At 42.5% G+C, this 20,737-nt stretch overlaps 1 protein-coding gene across 1 annotated transcript in view; it reads left to right on the top strand.

Annotated features, from left to right (window-relative positions):
• SORCS3 (sortilin related VPS10 domain containing receptor 3) overlaps window positions 1-20,737 on the top strand; it is a 593,008-nt gene that overhangs the window by 173,175 nt on the left and 399,096 nt on the right. Inside the window, exon 2 of the mRNA XM_037804383.1 lies at window positions 7,351-7,418. Coding sequence (XP_037660311.1) covers window positions 7,351-7,418 — 68 coding nt within the window. The remainder of the gene's footprint in view (window positions 1-7,350; window positions 7,419-20,737) is intronic.

The following is a 20,737-nucleotide window of genomic DNA, read 5'->3' as shown; positions in this document are numbered from 1 at the left end:
GCAAGTAAGGGCAAGTTGGAAATCTTATCCCCTGAAGAATGATGGTCATACTAATAATTCATATTTGCATAGTGCAGCTGTAAAGCAGATCTGCTTCACTTACTTGATTTGAATCAATAACCCTGTGAGGTTGGTGGGGATGGGAATAATGTTATCCCTATTTTCAGATTCTGGAAATGTAAATAAATTGCTCACGGTCATGGAGCCAGCTTGTGGTAAGGATAGGTCTTGACCATCACTCTTTTGGCTCCAAGTCCTGGGTTCTTTCCATGCTGGAAGCTCCACCCAGGAAGCAGAGGGCTGGACCTAATGGATAAGCAAATTTAGACATGGGGAATTTTGGAATGATTCTCAAGTGAAAGAGGGACTGAAACCTCCTTGTCTTGCAGTTCAAGTGTGGGTATTTCCTCTCACATTGGAAGTGGGTATGAGGAGGGTAGAAAACCCTCTTCCCCAAAATATCACTTTCCCTAACCCTGTCAGGGGTTTTGATTCCTGATTTCAAATACAGATAATCCTGGAAGGCAACAGGTTGAGCAGCACTAAAGATTTCCTGGGTTGAGGAACCACTTCTCTTTTGATCACTTTATCACCAAGAACCTTATACTTGCTGGGATAGGGCAGGAATAAAGGAATGAAAGAGAGAAGGGGAAGCACGAAACAATGGTGTTGGTCACAGGCATTGGTCACAGCATTGCAGTGTGTCTGAAGATCAGGCAATTAGCTGAGGGCTGGGGGCTTCTGGGGCAGCAGGGGACACGGGATGCTTGGGGACCAGCAGATTGCGAGGCGCTCTGTGACGTAGGCAGTCAGCCAACAGTGACAGCGCCAACTGTGAGAGGCCAGTCAAGCCTGAGTCGCTCGGTGCCACCACCCTCTTCTCCCCTATCAAACTTAATGTGAGTCCATAGTTGAGCACACCATGTTGGAATTCCCCTCTTCTTCCTGTGCTACTCCACTGTCCTTTGTGCTTTCTTTTCCACTCTTGACACAGCCTGCCTTGTGTCTCAGCACATTATATTGCACCTACTCCTTTCTTGTCTTACCCCTGCAGGCCCACGATGGTCTGCCTCCATGCAGGTTCTTGTATGGCACCCCAACCCCTGCTCTTTTTTGCCTATACCTGTTTAAGAAAAAATGAAAGGAAAGAAAAAGAAAAAAAGAAGTTGTTTTAATATATCCAAATTCTTACCATCTTTTAAGGTCCATCTTTTAAAAACTCTCCTTCATGCAACTTTGCTGATCACATTTTGTGGACTTAATTCCTTCTTCTCAACTCTTACAGCACATGTCCACATCTGTCTCATAGATTTATCACCGCATCCCTCCTTTTATTGGCATGCTTTTATAATTCATTCAGTGGACCTTGCATAGTACCTGCTATGTGTCAGGTACTTGCTAGGCATGGGGAAGCAGAGTTAAATGAGACCTACTGATTTCTGACCTCATGGAGGTCCCAAGCTAACAGATGAGACAGACATACAAAGAAGTACTGTCACCCAATGTGATAAAAGCTATAAGAGATGTCTGAACAAAGTGTTGGAGATGTCAGGTGCCAGTTTAAAAGATATGATATATGCACCTAAATCTATATTTTTCATAAATACATATGAGATTTTCCAGCTATATTTATATATATACACAACACATTTATTTCCAGGGACTTCTATAGTGTGTGTGTGTGTGTGTGTGTGTGTGTGTGTGTGTGTAGCTTATAATAAGAGAGAAGTTCTATTTACTCATGAATTATTCCGTTTAAAATTTTCATTTCTCCTGCTGTCTAAAATCCCCCCAGGATTGTAGCCCTGGTTAGGTCAAAAAAGATACTTACTTGACAGAGATTATTTGAAAAACTGAATCTCCCAACCATTTGTCAAGTTCTTTTCTCATTATACATCTCTGTTTCCTGTTTCTTTCTCTAAGAACAAAGAAAGCAAAAGTTTTCACCTCTGGCCATTGAGCTCTAGATCTATCCCTGATTCCTAGAATTTGGCAGGTGCCTTTGTAATTATTGTAGTAGATGCTCAGAAAATATTTGTGGGGTTCATGAATGAATGAAACACCCCTTGAGGGCAATAATGTGCTTTTCTCTCTCTCTATTTCTGCTCATTTCCTTGTGCAGGCAGGCCCATACTATTTAAACATTTGCTGAATTGAGGAGCTTTGCATTGGAGTAGGACGGGCATTGCATTTGAGTCAGACAGGCCTGGATGAGAATGCTGGCTCTGCCTCTTGCTAGTGGTGTATCTCCTGGGCAATTTGCTTAACCCTTAGGCCTCAGATTCCTTTTCTGTAAAATGGGGATTTTTAGAATACCTGCTCTGCTTTTAAAGGCTTGTCACAGGGATTGAGAAGCACCCAGTGTACTGTATTTAACACACAGTAGGAGTTCAATAAGTGCTTCTCCTTCCTTGGATTTGACTCCCCAGTCTCACATGGGGACATCTGCTGGTGTGAGGCTGGAGGATAGTCACGTTAGGTGTGGTGGATTGAACTGTGTACCCTGAGTTAACATGTTCTTAATCTACATTCCCGTGGGTGTGAACCCACTGTAAATAGGATCTCCTGAAGATGTTATTTTTGGTTGGGTGTGGCCCAACTGAATGACGTTGGGCCTTAATCCAGATTACTGTTGTCCTTTATAAGCAGAAGAAATTCAGACATAGAAAGAGAAGGCCACAGGGAGGAGTCAGAAGCCTGAGGTCTGTGGAACCCAGAAAAGAAAGGAGAGGACATCACCATGTGTTGGAAAATAGGGATTCACCCAAGGAACCCTAAGGATTGTGGCAAGTCAGTATTGGAATGTTACCAACCTGAGAGGAAGCAGGCTTGAAACCATGAGAGAATACATTCCTGTTGTTTAAGCCAACCCATTGTGTGTCAGTTGTCATGGTAGCCTGGAAAACTGAGATTATCAGGCTTTGCCATGGATATCTAGGGCTAATCCTTTTGCCTTTCTTACATCCGTCTACTGGTGTCTCCTCAGGTACACTCACATCTCCTTCTGATCCCAGTGCTTGCCCAGCAGCAAGGGGCTTCTTAGGTGGGTTTACTCTTTCTGATTTAATTTTATTCCCTAGTAATTCCCTCTTCCCTGGTGGCCTTTGGAAGACTTTGGTGAGAAAGTCCAAGGGTGGGAAGGCTTTCTTTCTCTCCTGGTTCTGTTTGCGTGGCACAGAATGTCTAAAGGTTACATTATCTTCTCTTCATAGCTCTATTAGTGTCCTTTGCTGGGCTCCAGGGGAAAGGAGGGTTCTAGCCCTAATTATCAGCTTTTTGACCTTTCCTCTGGGGAACGCTGGTGTGACTTTCTCATGGTACCTTCCTAATACATCTCCTGCTGTTTGCTTATTTACGTGGCTCAACACAATGTCAGGGAAAGGAAGCTTTTCTAGCTCAGGATCACAACCTGGTGGAGGGGACACTGTGACCTGAGGGCCTCTTTCTCCAGGCCTTGTCTTCTGATCACCGCAGGAAGATTCCTGGAATCCACCCGTGACCACTGAGTCGAACTTCCTGGAGGTGGACCAGGGAGGCTCCCCAGTGACTGTTAGTCTCCAGCTTTACTCTTCTGTGGGAAGAACACTGCCCTGGGGCACATGGTCAAGGTCACGCAGAGCTGGGCATTGACCCTGGGCCACTTCCCTTCTCTGGGCCTCAACTTCCTCATCTATAAATCAAGGGCAATAAACTAGATTAATCCTGTCCCCTCCTGAGGTCTATGATTTACCAACAAACACCAATATCTTTCAAAAATTATAACTCAAAAATTATATGTTTTTAAAGAATCTTCAACATGTTGAACCTGTTTGTGAGGGAGAGAGAAGTGATACCTGCCTCAATAGTTCGGAATCTATTTGTAACATCCAGAAACTATCAAGATAAGAGTATAATAAAGTGGTCAATTATGTGGCTCAATTTTAATAAAAATAGGATTTTAGGGGAGACAGAACTTGAATAATAGAATAGTCGTGGGAGGTAGCCTGAAGGAGGTGGACTTTGAGCTGTTTCTTGAACAATAGTCGGGAAAGTCCAGGCACTAAGAAAGGACTGGGCACAGGCCACGATCCCACAATTCAGCATGAGAGACAGAAAGTTTATGTGAAAATGGTTTTGGCTTATTTGGAGTTCCTTGAGAAGGAACTTAAAGCAGAGGACAGGTTTCTGAGAAGTGTGGGTAAAGGGGGCCTGGGCTGTGGGGTGCCTTAAATCCCAGGCTAAGGAATGTGGATTTAACCCTCAGGCAGATGGAGCCAGTGGAAGTGTCCCATCAAGAAAGTGAATTAAGAAGTAAACCATCTATCGTGAAAGCAGTAATAATCTTCATGGAGGTATGGAAAGGAGTTTTAGTCTGGATCCTTCAAGAAGAAGACACCAAGATGAGATCAGATGTGCAAGAAATCTACTAGGGAATTGCCTGAGAAAGAAAATGGGAAGGAAGAACCATCAAACCAAGATGCAGGTCTGACCCCAAGTGAAGGAGAGGGAAGGCAGGAAGATTGCGTGGAGGTGTCTCTGACTGAAGTGAAGTTCCATGGAAGGTATAGCAAGGCTATCAGGAAATCCCAAAGCCGAAGTCACCCACTAGAGGAGGCCACGGCTCCCAGGAACGGGCCTGCCCTAGTGTCCCTGTCAACTCAGTCATTGACTGGGAGTGGCTGAGGGATGCCTGACTTGGCCAGAGAGCAGCGAAGGATTTCAGAGCCCAGCAGCTGTGTCCTCAGTCAGTTATGTTCCCTGCAGTTGGAGCTCTAAGAGGTGCATTATCATGGCAACCACACAGGGGAAGGAGAAGCCAAAGAGTCTAATAATACTCTTTTAGATGGTTTCTCTCCAGAATAGCTGAGTCTTTGCTCATGGCACTTTCTTTATGTAGTTAGTTTATACTCTTTTTTGGGATCAGCTTGGGGTTCACTTTGAGGAAGCCTTTCCTGATATCCCTCATTCATTCTCTGGATTGGGGAACTCAATATTCCCATACTCCCTTCTGCATCTTCCATCATAGCAGTTATCACTCTGTGTAGGGAATAATGTGCTCATTTGTTCATGGGTTTTTTTTTTTTTTTCCTGGTAGACCGTGAGCTCCTGGAGAACAGGATCTGAATGTTTTATCCTGTATCCCCAATGAGTAGCCCAGTGACCAGAATATCATAGTCATTCAGTAGATGAAAGAAGGAAGGAATAAAAGAAAGATGGAAAGAAGAAAGGAAAGAAAGAAGGGCGAGATAGGGGAAGAAAAAGCTGGAGAAGGGGCCAAGCTTGAGGTAAGGAAACTGATAGAATTAGAGCAGCTCTGTGTCCTCATAAGGGCTTCCCAGAACCAGTTTTTGGAAGCTCTATTAATTAAGTAGAACTCTTTACCTCAGTATGTCTTTTTCTTCTCTCTGTTTGGACTTTGTGCTTTGAGAAGAAGGCTTAATGCCCCCGTAGGCTTGATGTTAGGGGGACATAAAGTGCTCTGACTTGCTTATGCAGAGCCCAAGATGGGTATTCTGATCCAGTCCTAGTAGAACATAGTTCTGAGTTTGTTTACCCAGAATTTGGGGTGGCCTGCAGTTAACATCCTTGCTTTTAAATGCTGATAGTGAAGAATGACCTTGTAGATGGAAGAAGGCGAAATGAAGGAGGGAACTCTGTGTGTGGCCGTGTGCATGTGTGTGTATTAATTCAACAAACAGAATTTCTCTGGCACATTGTTAAGCATTTGATTGAAGAGAGTGTGAATGAGCCCTTTGCCTTCGTTAGTCCCCATTTAACAAATGAGGGAACTAGCCATGGATAGGAGAGGCAAGGACCATGTCTTATAGTGGGGAATAATTCTTAACATATGTTACACGCCCCTTGCTATTGTGCCTGGGTAATAGGATAGACAGCTTGTTAGAGTCTACTCAAATTATGATTCTATGCCATTGATTTTTCTTTTGGCTTTGCTCTTGCTTGCCAACCTACTCCTCCCCCTCACAGCATCGAGTCTGAGAGGAGACCTATGAGAACTCTAGTGAAGGCAGAAAAGTTGAACAGAACGAGTCAACTTTGTCATAGACTCTCTTTGACCTATAATGGGTCACATCCTTTGCCTCTAATTTTTTTCTTAGTTTACACAGAAGAAATGAAAATGGCATTGACCAGCCCCATGGGGTGCTGGATGTGAATAAATCTCGAAGTGAGTGTTTTGTCGTCTGTTAAGTGCCATGAAAATGCTCAATATAATGCTTGATTATTTTTCTTTAATCTTAAATGGATACCTAGAATGGAAAAGCCCCAACTTAGTAGCAGAAATTCATTATCTCAGAAAGAGTTTAATGGCTGCTGTGCAAATGAACTGGAGGAAGTTAAATTGTGGAATGGTAAGGAGCTGAGAAAAGTGAAATGAGTTGTGCATTAAATTTAGATAAACACAATTACGTGTAACTGAATTATCATGCGTGCAGGCACGTGATGCATATGAGGCACCTGTGTTTTGATTAAAATTGACTCAGGTGCCTGCGCTTAGTATCCTTGTAGATGTGGAGTTGTACATGAGCCGCTGTCCAGGACATGAGGGGCCGACAGGGTATTGGCTGCTATCCAAGTCCCCGGCTGGAGAAGTGTACAGGGTCGTGGGAACAGACTGGCCAGCCCCAAACCACCTCAGAAACCCAATAACCAATTGTAGGCAGCTCCAGATCTCTGACACGTACAGCTTCTGGGTGTCTTAATTTTAACTGCAGTCAAGAAAGTGGTCCTGGTGCCCAGTGGAGCCTGGTGACCTGCTTTCTCCGTGGTGGGGGCAGATGCCAGCTGATGGAGGCAGTTGGTGTCAGCAGATGTTGGGGACTGGGCCTGCCTGCTGTTCATGTGTTTGTGGCTGCTAAGATCCTACTGATGGAAACACAAAATGACTTTGAACCCCCCCGCGGATAGAAAGAATCAGGCCTAGTTCCTTCGTACTTTTTTTTAGGTCCAATCCTGTAAAACAGTCACCTCTAGATCAAAAGCAAGTCCTGCCTCTGATCTCCAGGTGGCCTTACTGGCAAACAAAGCCAGCCGGCCTGTGCCTGACCTTGAGAGAGGACAGATGTGGAGAAACATCTGTTGATACCCAATTAATTCCTGTTGGCACGCTTTATTTCAAATGTGGAGTATCGTTGGGATTAAAATAAATGCTGCTGGTTACAAGGATGCATTAAATTAATGATTTTTTTTTCTCTCGCTTGATCCTATAATATCCCTCAATTCAGCGGATAAATGCTAAGCCCTCCTCTGGGTGATTTGAGATGCATGGTATATTGTTACACAAACTAAAGTAAGCCTCCTTTTTTTTTCCCTTCTGTTCTTCCCCACCCGCCCTCACCCCTCCCCTCTGCGCAGGTCATACTGATCCTGACAAAGCTGTATGACTTCAACCTGGGGAGCGTGACTGAGAGTTCACTTTGGAGGTAAGTGGATTAGAGATTCTTAACAAGCTACTGTGGCACAGCTCATGTGAGAAATGCAAGCTAAACAGTTGGGAAGCTTGTTTTAGAAGGAGCAGGGACTCTTCCACCTCCTGGAAGTCCTCTGTGATTTCTGAGATGGAACGGACGCTGCCACCTGTGCATTCCCTTAGCATTCTGCTTGTCTTTATTGGGGCCGGTGACACATCCTCCTTGGCACTGTTGTTGCTTCTTCCTTCCTGCAGTGTCTCATTCCACTTGATGAACTCAGCGTCTGGTTAGAGAGATCAGACGAGCATGCCAAAATGAGGAGAGGACGTTGATAAGAGAGCGTGTCATAGGAGGGATTCCTGCGTGGGCAGGAGTCTTGGCCCAAGGACTGCTTTTAGCCCTTTGCATCTATAAGGGCTTTGCGTCTGTAAGATACTGCAGGTCTCTAGAAGCCAGTGCTTATGGAAGCAGGCGCGCTTAGGAATCAGGGCTGCACGACAACATTCCTGGGCTCTGGGAACTTTGCCTTTGTGGGTCTCTTCCCCCGTAATTTAAAATAATATTTAAAAATATATTTTGTGACTGAATTGGTATAAAGAGAAATATCTTAATATCATATATTAAAACATTCTTCAGCCTTAAAGTTCCTTCTTTTCCTTTTGATTTTAAAAGAAATTAAAACATTTTTTTTTGTGGGCCCCTAAATGTGTTGTGGGCCCATAGGCACCTCTTATGGCTACTGGACAAGTTGGCCCTGATGGGAACGCTGGGCCCCACGGAACAAAGGAGAAGTCGGAGAGGCCTTTCATGGAACCATGAAACTAGGAGTTTCTCTGGGTAGGGTACAACCACACGCACCTTTGTAAGTGCCTCCTTGCATGTATATGCATACACACACACACACTCACAATCACACTTACATGCATTCATACAGTACAATACCAAGTTCCATCAGCCACTGCGATTCGGCTGCTATGTCCATGGGGCTCTGAGGCTGTGCATTTCTGTCCCATTTGCTTTGTCATGTGTAGGCAGTGGGGGGGAAGTCATCGAAGGCATTTGCCTGGCTGCCTTGTCATCCAGAGCCTTGTCCTAGGTGTTTCCTGGGATCTTGGAGCAGAGAGGGCTGGGATGTGAATATCTGTGTTCCTTGCGTCTTCATCTGATCTATTTGTTTGTGGAAGACCAGCCAGCACCTTTTTCACATAGAAGGGGGAGCAGTCAGAGCATCTATTAAATATTTAGGGGTTAATTGCTCCGATCAACTGAGGCCTGTCTCCATTTGCACAGGATGTCTAAAACCTAATTTTGCTGCTTAGAGAAAATTGGCAGAGGTATAAGCAACCAGGGTGCCTCTAATAGATGAAAGCATGACCGCTTCCACTCACATGGTACTTCCCAGGGAATTAGATCCTCAGAGAAAACTTCCCCTCGAGCACCAGCACAATGATTCTGTAGTGATGCTTTAATCTTGACTACTGTGCTATCTGCTTGGTACAAATAATGAGCATCCTGTCCTTATTCTGGAAAATAGCTATCCCTGGCACTGTGTATTTCAGAAAAGGTTTGGGTAGTTGTAGGAGTGGGCCAGGCAAATCTAGGGAACCCAGGCCAGTTGCTGAGTGTCAGAGGCCCTTAAGTAATGAAGTGTGTGCTCAACAAGAGCCAGCGTGTGCACTGACATGTACCCAGTGGCAGTGTGCAGCCAAGAGGACCTATTAGCATCCTGTGTCCAGCTTCCAGGATTCAAGTCCCAGTTTGTCCGAACAGCAGGCTCTGTAACTTTGAGCTCTTTCCTTGACCTTCTGAGTCTCAGTTTCCCTGAATGTGAAATGGGGATAGAACCTTCCTCAGCTCCAGCCCCCTTGTCATTACTGTTCCTGAAACACACTAACTGCACTCCTAAAGGCACCTTTACGCTCGGCTCTTTCCTCTGCCTGGAGCTCTCTTTTCCTAAGGGCTGGGGTGTCTCCCTCACTTCCTTCCTGTATCTGCCACATGCCCCCAATCAGTGAGGCCTTTCCCCAAAGCTCCACATTCCATCACTCCCTGCATTTTCTTCCTGTGTCTTGTTCCAGTTTGCTAATGCTGCCATTATGCAAAACACCAGAAATGGATTGGCTTTTATAAAGGTGGTTTATTTGGTTACAAAGTTACAGTCTTAAGGCCATAAGGTGTCCAAGGTAGGGCATCAGCAATCGGGTACCTTCACTGGAGGATGGCCAATGGCGTCCAGAAAACCTCTGTTAGCTGGGAAGGCACATGGCTGGCGTCTGCTCCGGAGTTCTGGTTTCAAAATGGCTTTCCCCAAAATATTGCTCTTGGGGCGTTTGTCCTCTCTTAGCTTTTCCAGATCAAAGTCTGCTTTCAAAGGCTGTCTTCAAAAATGTCTGTCTCACCTGCAGCTTCTCTTCAAAATGTCACTCTCAGTTGTTCTCTCTTGGCTGAAACTCCGAGCCCCTTCTGTCTGAGCGCCTATACAGTGTTCTAGTAAACTAAACAAGGCCCATGCTGAGGGTGGAGCTATGCCTCCATGGAAATTATCTAATCAGAGTTATCACCTACAGTTGGGTAGGTCACATCTCCATGGAAACAGCCTAATCCAAAGGTTCCAACTTAATCAACACTAATACGTCTGCCCCCACAAGATTGCATCAAAGAACATGGCTTTTCCTGGGGGACATAATATATACAAACTGGTATAGCACTTATCATACCTGGCATGCTAATATTTTCATATTGTCTTATTTAGTGTCTTCTGACATGCACTAACATCTAAACTTGCAGAGAGAGGGAACTTTTTTCCTTTCTAATTCAATGCTGTATCCTCAGCACCCAGAACCATACCTGGCGCACAGGATGTGCGTAATAAATATCTGCTCAGTGAATAAATGAATGAATGGGTTGGCAAAAGAATTAAACGAAATGATGAATGTAAAAACATTTAGGACAGTAACTCCCATGTAGGAAGTGCTCACTTAATTGTAATTATAAGTGATTATTACAACCGTCCATGTTTATATAGAGTTTTCACTTCATTATTGACTTTTTAATAAAGATCTATTACTGCAGGAGTCTGTACGAGAGAAATTGTAGGACACCAAGGAGATGGGATCTGTGCTGTTCAGGAATTAGCAAAGATCTTCAGTGTTTGCTGGGGGATGGGTTGGGGAGAGGAGTAGCGTGATTAGAATGTTGTTTCCTGTGTTGTGGGGAATTAGAATAGCAGTTTCTACCAAATGAAGGACATTGTTTTGCAGATTCTCAGAGCTGGACATTGAAATGATGGGTGGGATGCAGTTTGGCAAATGGAAAGTGGAAGAATGTCCCTAGCATAGGGCAAAGTCAGGAAGGCTGGGTTGCCAGAGAGAAGGCTGCCAAGCAGGAGGCAGAGAGAAGAGCTGTGTATTGGACCAGGTAGGGAGGGGGGATGTGGGAATTCAAAAGGGTCACAGAATGGGCCCCGCCAAAGGGCGTTACTTAAAGCACAGTTTACAGATAACAGATTCTACATAGCCTGTCCTTCTGGGGATTTAAAAAGCTGGTGGATGTTATGGGTTTTCCCTCTGGATAAATGCCACGTAAGAATGTGTTTTTGCATTATGTTTTAGAGGGTTCAGGGACTTGATAAAGCCCAGCTTAAGAACCCGTGGAGAGAGTGTGGTTGAGGAAGGGGACTGCTTCTAGACTTTCCAGGGGTTTCCCAACTCGCCGGGGCCTCACAGGGAGTCTTCTAGCTTTTACCATCTGCCCCATTCATCCCCCGAAGCTCTGTATCTCCCATCTTCTTTTCTGAACTGATAATGATGATGTATTTTACAGTCAGAGCCTAGAGCAGTACTATTTTCCATACTAATGCAGTATGCAGAGAAAAAATAAATTACATACGCACCCTTTCAGCTTCCTGATGTGGTCCAACATGCTTAACCAAGTTGAAACTGAATTTGGAGATTCTTCTTCAATTTTCTGTACAACAGAGAAGCCTGGAGCAGCAGTTATCAGGACGCGATAACACCTCCTACCAGGTTATAGTGTGATTTAATTATTTGCCTCACTGGATTAATAATTCAAAGGCTAGCCATTTTTAAATAGACAAAACATGGTTTAAAAGCATTAAATAGTGTGGCAGTATCTTGTGCCCTAGTGACATTCTTTCTGGAACTCCTTGGTGCTGTTATGCTGGTGGTGGCCAAGGATCTGTCTCCACCAACACCAGGATGGCTGTGAAAATTGGTCATTTAGCACAACCATCTGTTGGCATCCCTTAGTGAAAGGACACTTTGCATATGGGATTTCAAGCTTAGAGAATTAATGAAATTTGGGACTTACTCTTCTAAAGGATGTAGGGCTTTGCTTTCAGGGTATTTTTAGCCCATAGTGAGTCAGTTCTTGGAGCTGCCCCATCAATAAATCAGTCTTATTAATAGAATAGCCATTAGATTTTATAGAGACCCTAACAAAGAGGGAGAGATGAGTTAAGTCAGGATCAATCCGTTTCTGTACCCTCTCTCTCCTCACTAAGGACAGTAGACTAAAATTATGAGTAAGGCTCTGGGACAGTCTGCATGGGCTGAAGTCCATGTTCTACCACTTAGCCACTGGAACAAATTATTTCACCTCTCTGTGCCTCAACTGCCTCATCTGTACAGGAGGATTAAAATAGCACCTAGCGCATAGGGTTGAAATGAGGTTTAAAGGAAGTGCTACATGTGCTGGCTCCTGTACCATGCTAGCTCATTCTATCCTTTGCAACAGACTTGAGAGTTGGGTATCACTAGCCCCATCTTACAGATGAAAATGGGGAGATCCAGGCCTCCCTGGCTTGTAAGTCATGCTCATTCCATCCCAAGTGCTGATGCTAACACCACCTTGAGAATGGATTCATGGACTCCTCAAGAATAATAGATATTTTTGTGGGCCAGAGAGTGTGATGGCATAGAAGGTGGGAGAGAGAACATTGCTATAGAATGTTGAGTGGGATTTTAACTTCTAGGCTATGATATTCCTTGTGCTATTTGGATGGACACTCTCTAGTACAGTGCTGACCAGTTAGAAATATATGCAAGCCACATATATAACTTTTAATTTTCTGGTCATCAATAATATAAAATGAACAGGTAAAATTAATTTTAATATATTTTCTTTAACCCGATTATATGTAAACTATCATTTCAATATGAAATCAATATAAAATTTCTTAATGAGATATTTTATGTTCTTTTCTTGTAGTACGTCTTTAGAATCCAGTGTGTATTTCACACTTATGACACGTCTCAGTTTGCATTAGCCACATTGCCAGTGCTTAATAGCTGCATGTGGCTAATGCCCACAATATTGGATAGTGGAGTTCTAGTCCCCTCCTTTCAAATATTGTCAATTCATTTCAGGGGCAATTTTTTTCCTCATAGAGATACATATCTGTTTTATCAAAGGACAAAAGGGAAAAATTTAGGGGGACTTCTTACTTTTTACAGCCACTGTTCTAGTTTGCTAATGCTGCAGAATGCAAAACACCAGAGATGGATAGGCTTTTATAAAAACGGGGGTTTATTTGGCTACACAGCTACAGTCCCAAGGCCGCAAAGTGTCCAAGGCAACACACCAGCAATCGGGCACCTTCACTGGAGGATGGCCAATGGCATCCGGAAAACCTCTGTTAGCTGGAAAGGCACGTGGCTGGCGTCTGTTCCAAAGCTCTGGCCTCAAAACGGCTCTCTCCCAGGACGCCCCTCTCTAGCAAGCTTGCTCCACCTCAAAACATCACTCACAGCTGCACTCACTTTTCTCTCTTTGAGTCAGCTCATTTATATAACTCCACTGATCAAGGCCCACCCCGAATGGGCGGGGCCACGTCTCCATGGGAACATCTCCTCAAAAATCATCACCCACAGCTGGATGGGGAACATTCCAAGCAAATCTAACCAGCACCAAAACGTCTGCCCCACAAAACCACAAATATAATGGCATTTGGGGGACACAATACATTCAAACTGGCACAGCCACTTTGTCTGGAAGGGAATTATTCTGCAATGTAACAGTGCTTGGAATATGTTTAGCATTCAAGAGCTGACCAGATCCCTACTAAAACGCTGATAATCTGAAATGGGAGGTAGGACATACAAACAGAAATAGAGAAGGAGGAGTCACCAGAACTTTCAAGCCTCTAAACTGTGACTCTTCATAATTCTGAAATCATCATAGGGGTCATTCCTAGAGTCAGAGAAAGGATAGTGGTGGTTGTTTCTCCTTGAGCCATTGAATCTTTCTATTTCAGAGATGAGAATGTGGGTTCAGGGGAGGGAGAAATGAGTTACCTGGGTCATTGGACTGAGATTAGGAGTGCTCCCTGGCTCTGGCCTGGATCTCCTTCCATGGCATCATACTTCCTCCTAAATGTAAATCCTACAGCTGGACGAAGATACCCCTCTTCTCTCTCCTCCATTCCCACTGGAAATTGATCATTGTTGTGTGTTGCACAGGCAGTGTGTACAAAGGCTGGGGCAGGACTCGCTCATTTCTGTAACAGCTCCCTGTGGCAATGCTCTGTTGCCATCTTCCTGCCCCTCTGCATAAACTGATGAGTGCATATCTCTGCCTCTTTTGATGGCAGTTGTGGTCCACAGATTAGGAAGGAAAGAGGTCACTATCATCTGGAGGTGGAAACCATGATAAGGTCAATTAATCCACTGCTTAAGGTTGTTCCTTGTTTAGTTTTGAACATAAATCTCAGTTGGAGTTTAGGTTTCTGACTTGCAAATCACTTCTTGGACTCAGTTCTATATGACTTGGACATTAGCATGCTAACGAATAAATAGACATGTCACCCTTCTCTCAAAACAACAACAAAAAAGTTTAAGGAACCCTTTCCCTGGAGGAAGATGAGCTAGCAAGCAATTCTCCAGTTTCCATCCAACCCTCCTAAGTCCTGGTCTCCAGGTAAATGTCCCTGATTGATCAGCTTCAGATTAAAGTATATACCAAGGCAGAAGAACTGCAGGTGTGAGGTCTCCATAGGAGCTTCTGGCCACTGGATTAGGAGTCCTCACAGAGCCAGTAGAATTTGTACTTGTGTGTGCAAACCAGGAATCCTTTACAATTGATAGTCACCCCTCAATTGCTCTTTTGCTTCCCTTCCTCTCTTTAGTCCTTTTCTTGCTTTACTTCATCTACTCCTGTGCCCTTAGAAAATCCAGTAGGCTGCCCAGCCTTTTCCCCTGGGTGCCTTGTCTCGGGGTCCACAGAGCAAGGGGCTTTGGTCTGAGGGGTTTCTGGTTAGGGTGGTTGTGGAGTGTGTTGCTTTCCGGGAACATGCTCCTGGAGGCCTTTCTGACCTGCCTCCCAGGATGTGGTGCCCCTTAAAGTCAGCTTCACATCCCCACACTCATCAGTGATTTCCTTTCCCTCTAATCTGTGAGCCTTTCAAGGCAGGAACCATGTGCCTTATTTGTATCTAGATCGGCATTGCCTAGCACTTAGGGTACAATACGTAAGGGCTTGGAGAACTGAACTGGACTCTCCAATAGCCTCCAACTAATCCCAGTGCCAGCCCCACTTTGCCCTGTCCCCTTCCTTGTATTGAGTTGTCTCATCCTTCTGCCACTTGGGAATCCTGTGACTTTTCAATTGGTTCCCAAGCTGTCATCTGGACCATCTAATTCCTCCCCTAATTAACCTTTCTGGAGGATGCTGGGTTTTTATAGAATATGGAGACCTTTTGGACTTATTAATTTTTTGTTTGCCAAGAAAACCCTGATAATAATTGCTAAGACTTCCCAGAAGTTATTAGTTTACAAATTTTAATGACACTCATGGTTTATTTATGTGCTTCCCTCCCTCTACAGCTGCTCACCCCTATTCCTTAGAGGGATTCCTGCTGAATCCGAGTGAATTAATGGAAACAAAACTGTACATCGGAATGGGATTTTTTTTTTTTTGCCAGGCTGTTAATTAAAAGCTTTCTGTCCCATTCGCTAGGCTTTTCATATGCAGGGTTCTGAAGGCTGGGCTCATACAGGCTGTGAAATCCTCCCTCTAGAATGGGGAACTACTTCTGTTTGCTTTTGTTGATAATAAATCTGGTGAAAACTCCTGAATGGGTCACAGAGCATTCAATTGACCAGATATTAATTGAGCATCAATTATGTAAGCAACCCTGTGCTCATTGCAGAATAAGTATGCCATGATTGTCCTCAAGGAATGTTTAGTGTGGTGATGAGATTAATATACATAGGATAAAATAGCAAGCATACACAAGGCCATATAAAGTACAGTGCTGGAATGAGTGGCTCTGCTCTGGAAATACTTACTTTTTAACTATTTTTACCCCACCTCATTCTATAAAGGATGCAAAGCAATTCTAGGAATGAAATGGAGAAAAGATCAATGTGGCACCTTTTTTTTTTTTTTTTGCTGTTGAATGTAAGAACATCTTGTTTTCCCGTTAGGATATTAGTTTCTTAAGAGGAAGGACTATTTCATATGCTAGTAGACCCTATAGTCCTTAGAACCTGGCAACAGATGGGATGGATATGTGTAGTGATTAAGGACATGAATCGAGGTTCAAATTACATGGATATGAATCCCAGCCCTATGGCTAAAGCTTTTAATTAATAGCCTAGCAGAAAAATGCCATTCCAATCTGCAGTTTTGTTTACATTAATTCACTCAGATTCAGCAGGAGTCCCACCTTGAGCAATGTTTTAATCTCTCTAAGCCTCAGTTTGTTTATCCATATAATGGGATAATAAGGTCTATCTCACAGGGGTTTTGTGAGGATTTGATGAGATAATGTATGGAAAACAAAATGCCTGGAACCTAGTTCGTACTTAATAATTATTATTTGTTCATAGGGCCGTGTCCTCTTTGTCCAGCAGCTCTGACCAGGCTCCAGATGACAACTATTGTGATTTCTTGAGAGGGCTTGGGTTCAGAGCAAATCTAAAATCTTAGGCACATACTGTCTTAGAATTTTACATTTCTAGAGAAAAAATCCCTGCGTCATCTTCAGATACTCATCTGTGCCGGGCAAAAGGGGAAGGTTAATATATTTCTTGGTTTTCATACAATGGATTGCTATGACTATTATTATAATTAGTAGTAGTATTTTGGCCTCGGATGCAAAGCACAATCTAATTTTCAATTTCCCCAACCTAATGTTGAGTTAACTATTCTGTTACTAGTTATATTCTTTTTAATGCAAATATTAGGGGGTCTAAGTCCAATTAAAAGCTTTGTTACCTCCTAAGTAATTGACATGGAAGGCAAGGTGGAGTCATGCATGCTTCTCAAACATGCATATCCTCAGAGCTACTTATAGAATGTGTTAAAGATCTAGATTCCTTCATCCTACCCAAGAGATTCCAATTCAGTTTTACTTGAGAAGTTATATTTTTAAAAGTTCCATGGTTGATTCTGATCTTCAGGTAGGACTGGGAATCCAAAGGTTTATTGATCTCAGAGAAAGCTTGGGTTCTAGGCCCATTTCTGTTACTAATTAATTGGATCACTTATGCCATCCTTCCCTTTCCTCATAAGTGAAGGTGTTGGGTGAAATGATCTCTCAAGTCCTTTTCAACTCCTAGCCCACATGCTACTGTCTTGGGAAGTTGAAAAGGAAGCCCACGAAGGATTTAAGATGCTTAATAGATACCTTTTATGAGCTAATGGCCCCACCTCTGAGCCACCCTCCTTAAAAAATCTGGTGGTGAAATTGCAAACCAAAGTGTTAACAACATAGACACACTCTGCTAATTTGTTGTTCACTGATGGATAGTAGCTAGTTGGCAAGCATGAGCCAGAACATCTGTCCAAATTACTGGTAGTGAATGGTAGGGTGATGCTAGCACAACATTGTGAATGTAATTAATGGCACTGAATTATATATTTGAATGTGGTGTAAAAGGAGGATGTTAGGTTGTATATATGGTACTAGAATAAAAAAATCCATGGAACTGCAAGACACAAACAATGAACCCTAAATTAAACCATGGACAATACATGGTACAATTATAAAAATGTGCTTTCCTCTATTGTAACAAATGTATTGCAATGCAAAGTGTTACAATAGGGCGGTATACAGGAACCCTGTATTTGAAGCATGATTGTTCTGTAAACCCTTAAGTTCTGTAATAAATAAAAAAATTTTAAAAAAACCAGAACTAAACATAGAGAATATCATTCAACCTATGAAAATCTTTGTTTCAGAAAAATAGAATGAGAAGGGAGTTTGCCCTAAATTTGGAGCCATCAGATATTTTACTTTTTTAGAGCAGAGAGAAATGAAAAGACTGGAGAAGCAGATCTAGATTACAGATTTGATGTTCTTGTATTTATTATGGGAAAGAGAGCTTCTTTTTATGACCTGGTCCTTTTATCCTTCCACTAGGCAAGATTCCAGCATATATAAATCTTGATTTTTGTCCAGTGGTTGAGAGAATGTGACACTTTTGTATGGATCGTGTCTGTTGACTGTTATTTTATGTTGTTTTTTCCTTTCCTCCAAATGCAGTGCCATTTTATCACAAGCATAAATAACCGACCATTTGGAGAAGGGATGTGAAATTCTGCCCATCCCTTTCTGCAGCCTGAGCTCCCTCTCATTTTCTCAGCAGTAGATTCATTAGCCTCCTAATGAAGTTAATAAGTGAACAGGATCAGACAGTTCCTTCTAAAATAATATTTATAAATGGATGCATTTTCTTACTCTCTAAGGTAAGCCTGGATTTATTTCCCTTGCAGATGTCCATATGTGTAAATCTATGATACGTGAGTCCTTAAAAAAAAGGAAAAATTTCAGTTCAACAGAGCCTATCTATTTTCAAGTTTATAGGAGAGCAGATTTTACATAACCCATTACTGGTTATATATAACAACTATAAAGATTAGGTAGTCAAGCTTTCATAGTTACTTTCTCATCATTTGCTGGCCAATTACTTTATTGGACATAGACTATAAATGTTGTTAGGAGGTTTCTGGCAGCTTTCTCACAAAGGCCACTGCCCTAGAAAGTATTTGGGGATCAATACACTGGAAAAAAGTCCTCTCCTATCCCTTGCATATCTGTGAGGTTTCCTTTCAGGAATTGTTGAATTTAGAGGGAAAACATTTCTAGAGGGGAAGCATTTCATATCTTGCAGTTGCTTCCGAATGTTTTGTGTCCAAGATAAAGCTAAAGACAAGGCCTAAAATGCAATACATAGGATTTTTTCTTGTAAGAGATCCCTCTTGCAGTGGTACTGATCTTTTAAATTTATATAGTATTTGTAGACATGATTACATGGCACACCTCATATTTCTGGGAGGAATGTAAGATCCATAACATGGATCATTCCATTTCACATATGGACAAACTAAAGTCCTGAGATGGTCAGTGCTTTCAGATCTGGGACCCAAATCTAGGTCTCCCATTTGCAGTAGCCCTGTCCTCTTTCTGTTGTATTCTCTGGCCTTTCTAGCACAGCAACCATTCATATTCCATGAGAAATCTATGTTCAATATATTACTTTGGGGACTTGGAGTGGACTTCCTTGGATATTTGTCTAAGTGATTTTCGGTTCTGGTGGATCATGAGAATTGCCTGGGAAATTTAAGAAAATTCACTTTCTTTGGCCTTATTCCAAACTTACTGAATTAACTACCAGGCTCAAGATTTAGGAATTTTTAGTTTTAAGAATGTAACCACTGATAGATGGGATTTCATGGCTATCTTTGTTTCTTAGAGGTCTAAAAAAATTGTTTTGGGGAATCTTAACTCTGGCAGAGCATCTCTTCCTCTTACCAGTTTTCCTTATGGCTGACTGGGAGTGACCAACACCATCATTCATGCAAAAATCCATAGTTGAACCTTCGTCTTTATAAATGACAATCATGAAGGTTAATAATTGGAATGAGCTCTGTCAGATACTAATTAGCTCACACACTGTCTGCATCAGGCTTGCTTAATTGGGCAATTAACATTGATCTTAGAGAGTGGTGCTACGAGACAGTGGTCATAAGATGATATTCTTCATGGAGTTGTGCTTGAGATAAACCTTTGGAGGTTAAGAAGGCAGCTGGGGATCTAGGATCCCTGGTGGTAGTGGTGGAGGTGTCAGAGAGCACAGAAGATGGGAAATGGTTTCCACATGATTTTGGGAGGCTTTATATTCATAAAGGATTTTTTTGGTTGCAAGCAACAGAAATGATCAGTAACTTAAGCAAGATAAAGGGTTTCTTGAAAGGAGACTGGGATGGCTTAATATTTGGAGGAAACTGTAGGAACAACAAAATTCTAGGCATTATCAGGGACCACAGCAGCTGAATGTTATTCTCTACTTTCTAATGAGGTGCCATCAGATGACAGCTGCCTTTTCTGTGTTTTAAATTCCTGGGAGAAAGTATCGGAAGTACCCAGTTGGGTCAAGTGGTCAAAATTTTAACAAATTCCTGTGTTCAGGGAGTGAAGAATTTCCTGGCATACACTGGCTTCTTTATTCATTCCTGTGTTTAGGGAGATTGAGAATATTAGAAATCTGGGAAAAAGTGCTGGGAATATCAGACTGATGGCCTCCACAGATATTGCATGTTTTCTAGTACTAGAAACTGCACACAGTTTCCAGTACACTGTATTCTAGTGTAAAGTGGACCTATACTATGTACTTTTTAAAGGACATTACTTCAATTATAATATTAATTTAAAGACCATCATTCATTATGTGTCAGGGAATGTGCTAGAGGTTTTATCTCCTTGCAAGGGAATTATCCCACAGGTAGATAATGAACCTGAGGTCCTCACAGCCAGTGGTAATGGAGGTGAAGTTTGAAATCAGATGTGTGCTGCTTCAAAGTACATGCTTTTCCACTTGGCTGCTCCAAATAATTTTTTTTAATTTAAAATACTTTTTAATAGTAGTAAAATTCAAAATTTCCCTTTTTAACCTCTTTCAGTTGTACAATTCAGTGATGTTACATTCAAAATATTATGCTACCATTAGTGCCACCCAGTACCCCAACTTGTTTCATCACCTCAAACATAAACTCTGTACCCATTAAAAATTCCCCTTCCTCTTCCCACCACCCACCCCTGGTAATCTGTAATCTACTATCTGTCCTATGAAATTTGCTTATTCTGGGTATTTCTTATAAGCAAGATCACACAATATTTGTCTTTTTGTATCTGGCTTGTTTCATTCAGCGTGATGTCTTCCAGGAGTGTTGTCACACATATCAGAGCATCACTCCTTTTTACAACTAAGTAATATTCCATCATGTATATATACCACATTTGTGTATTCATTCATCTGTTGATGGACACGGGTTGCTTCCATCTTTTGGCTATTGTGAATAATGCTACC

The sequence above is a fragment of the Choloepus didactylus genome, chromosome 15, assembly GCF_015220235.1.
Source record: "Choloepus didactylus isolate mChoDid1 chromosome 15, mChoDid1.pri, whole genome shotgun sequence".
Taxonomy (NCBI): domain Eukaryota; kingdom Metazoa; phylum Chordata; class Mammalia; order Pilosa; family Megalonychidae; genus Choloepus; species Choloepus didactylus.
Note: the sequence above shows the minus strand (reverse complement) of the source record. Positions and strands in the feature narration are given on the sequence as shown.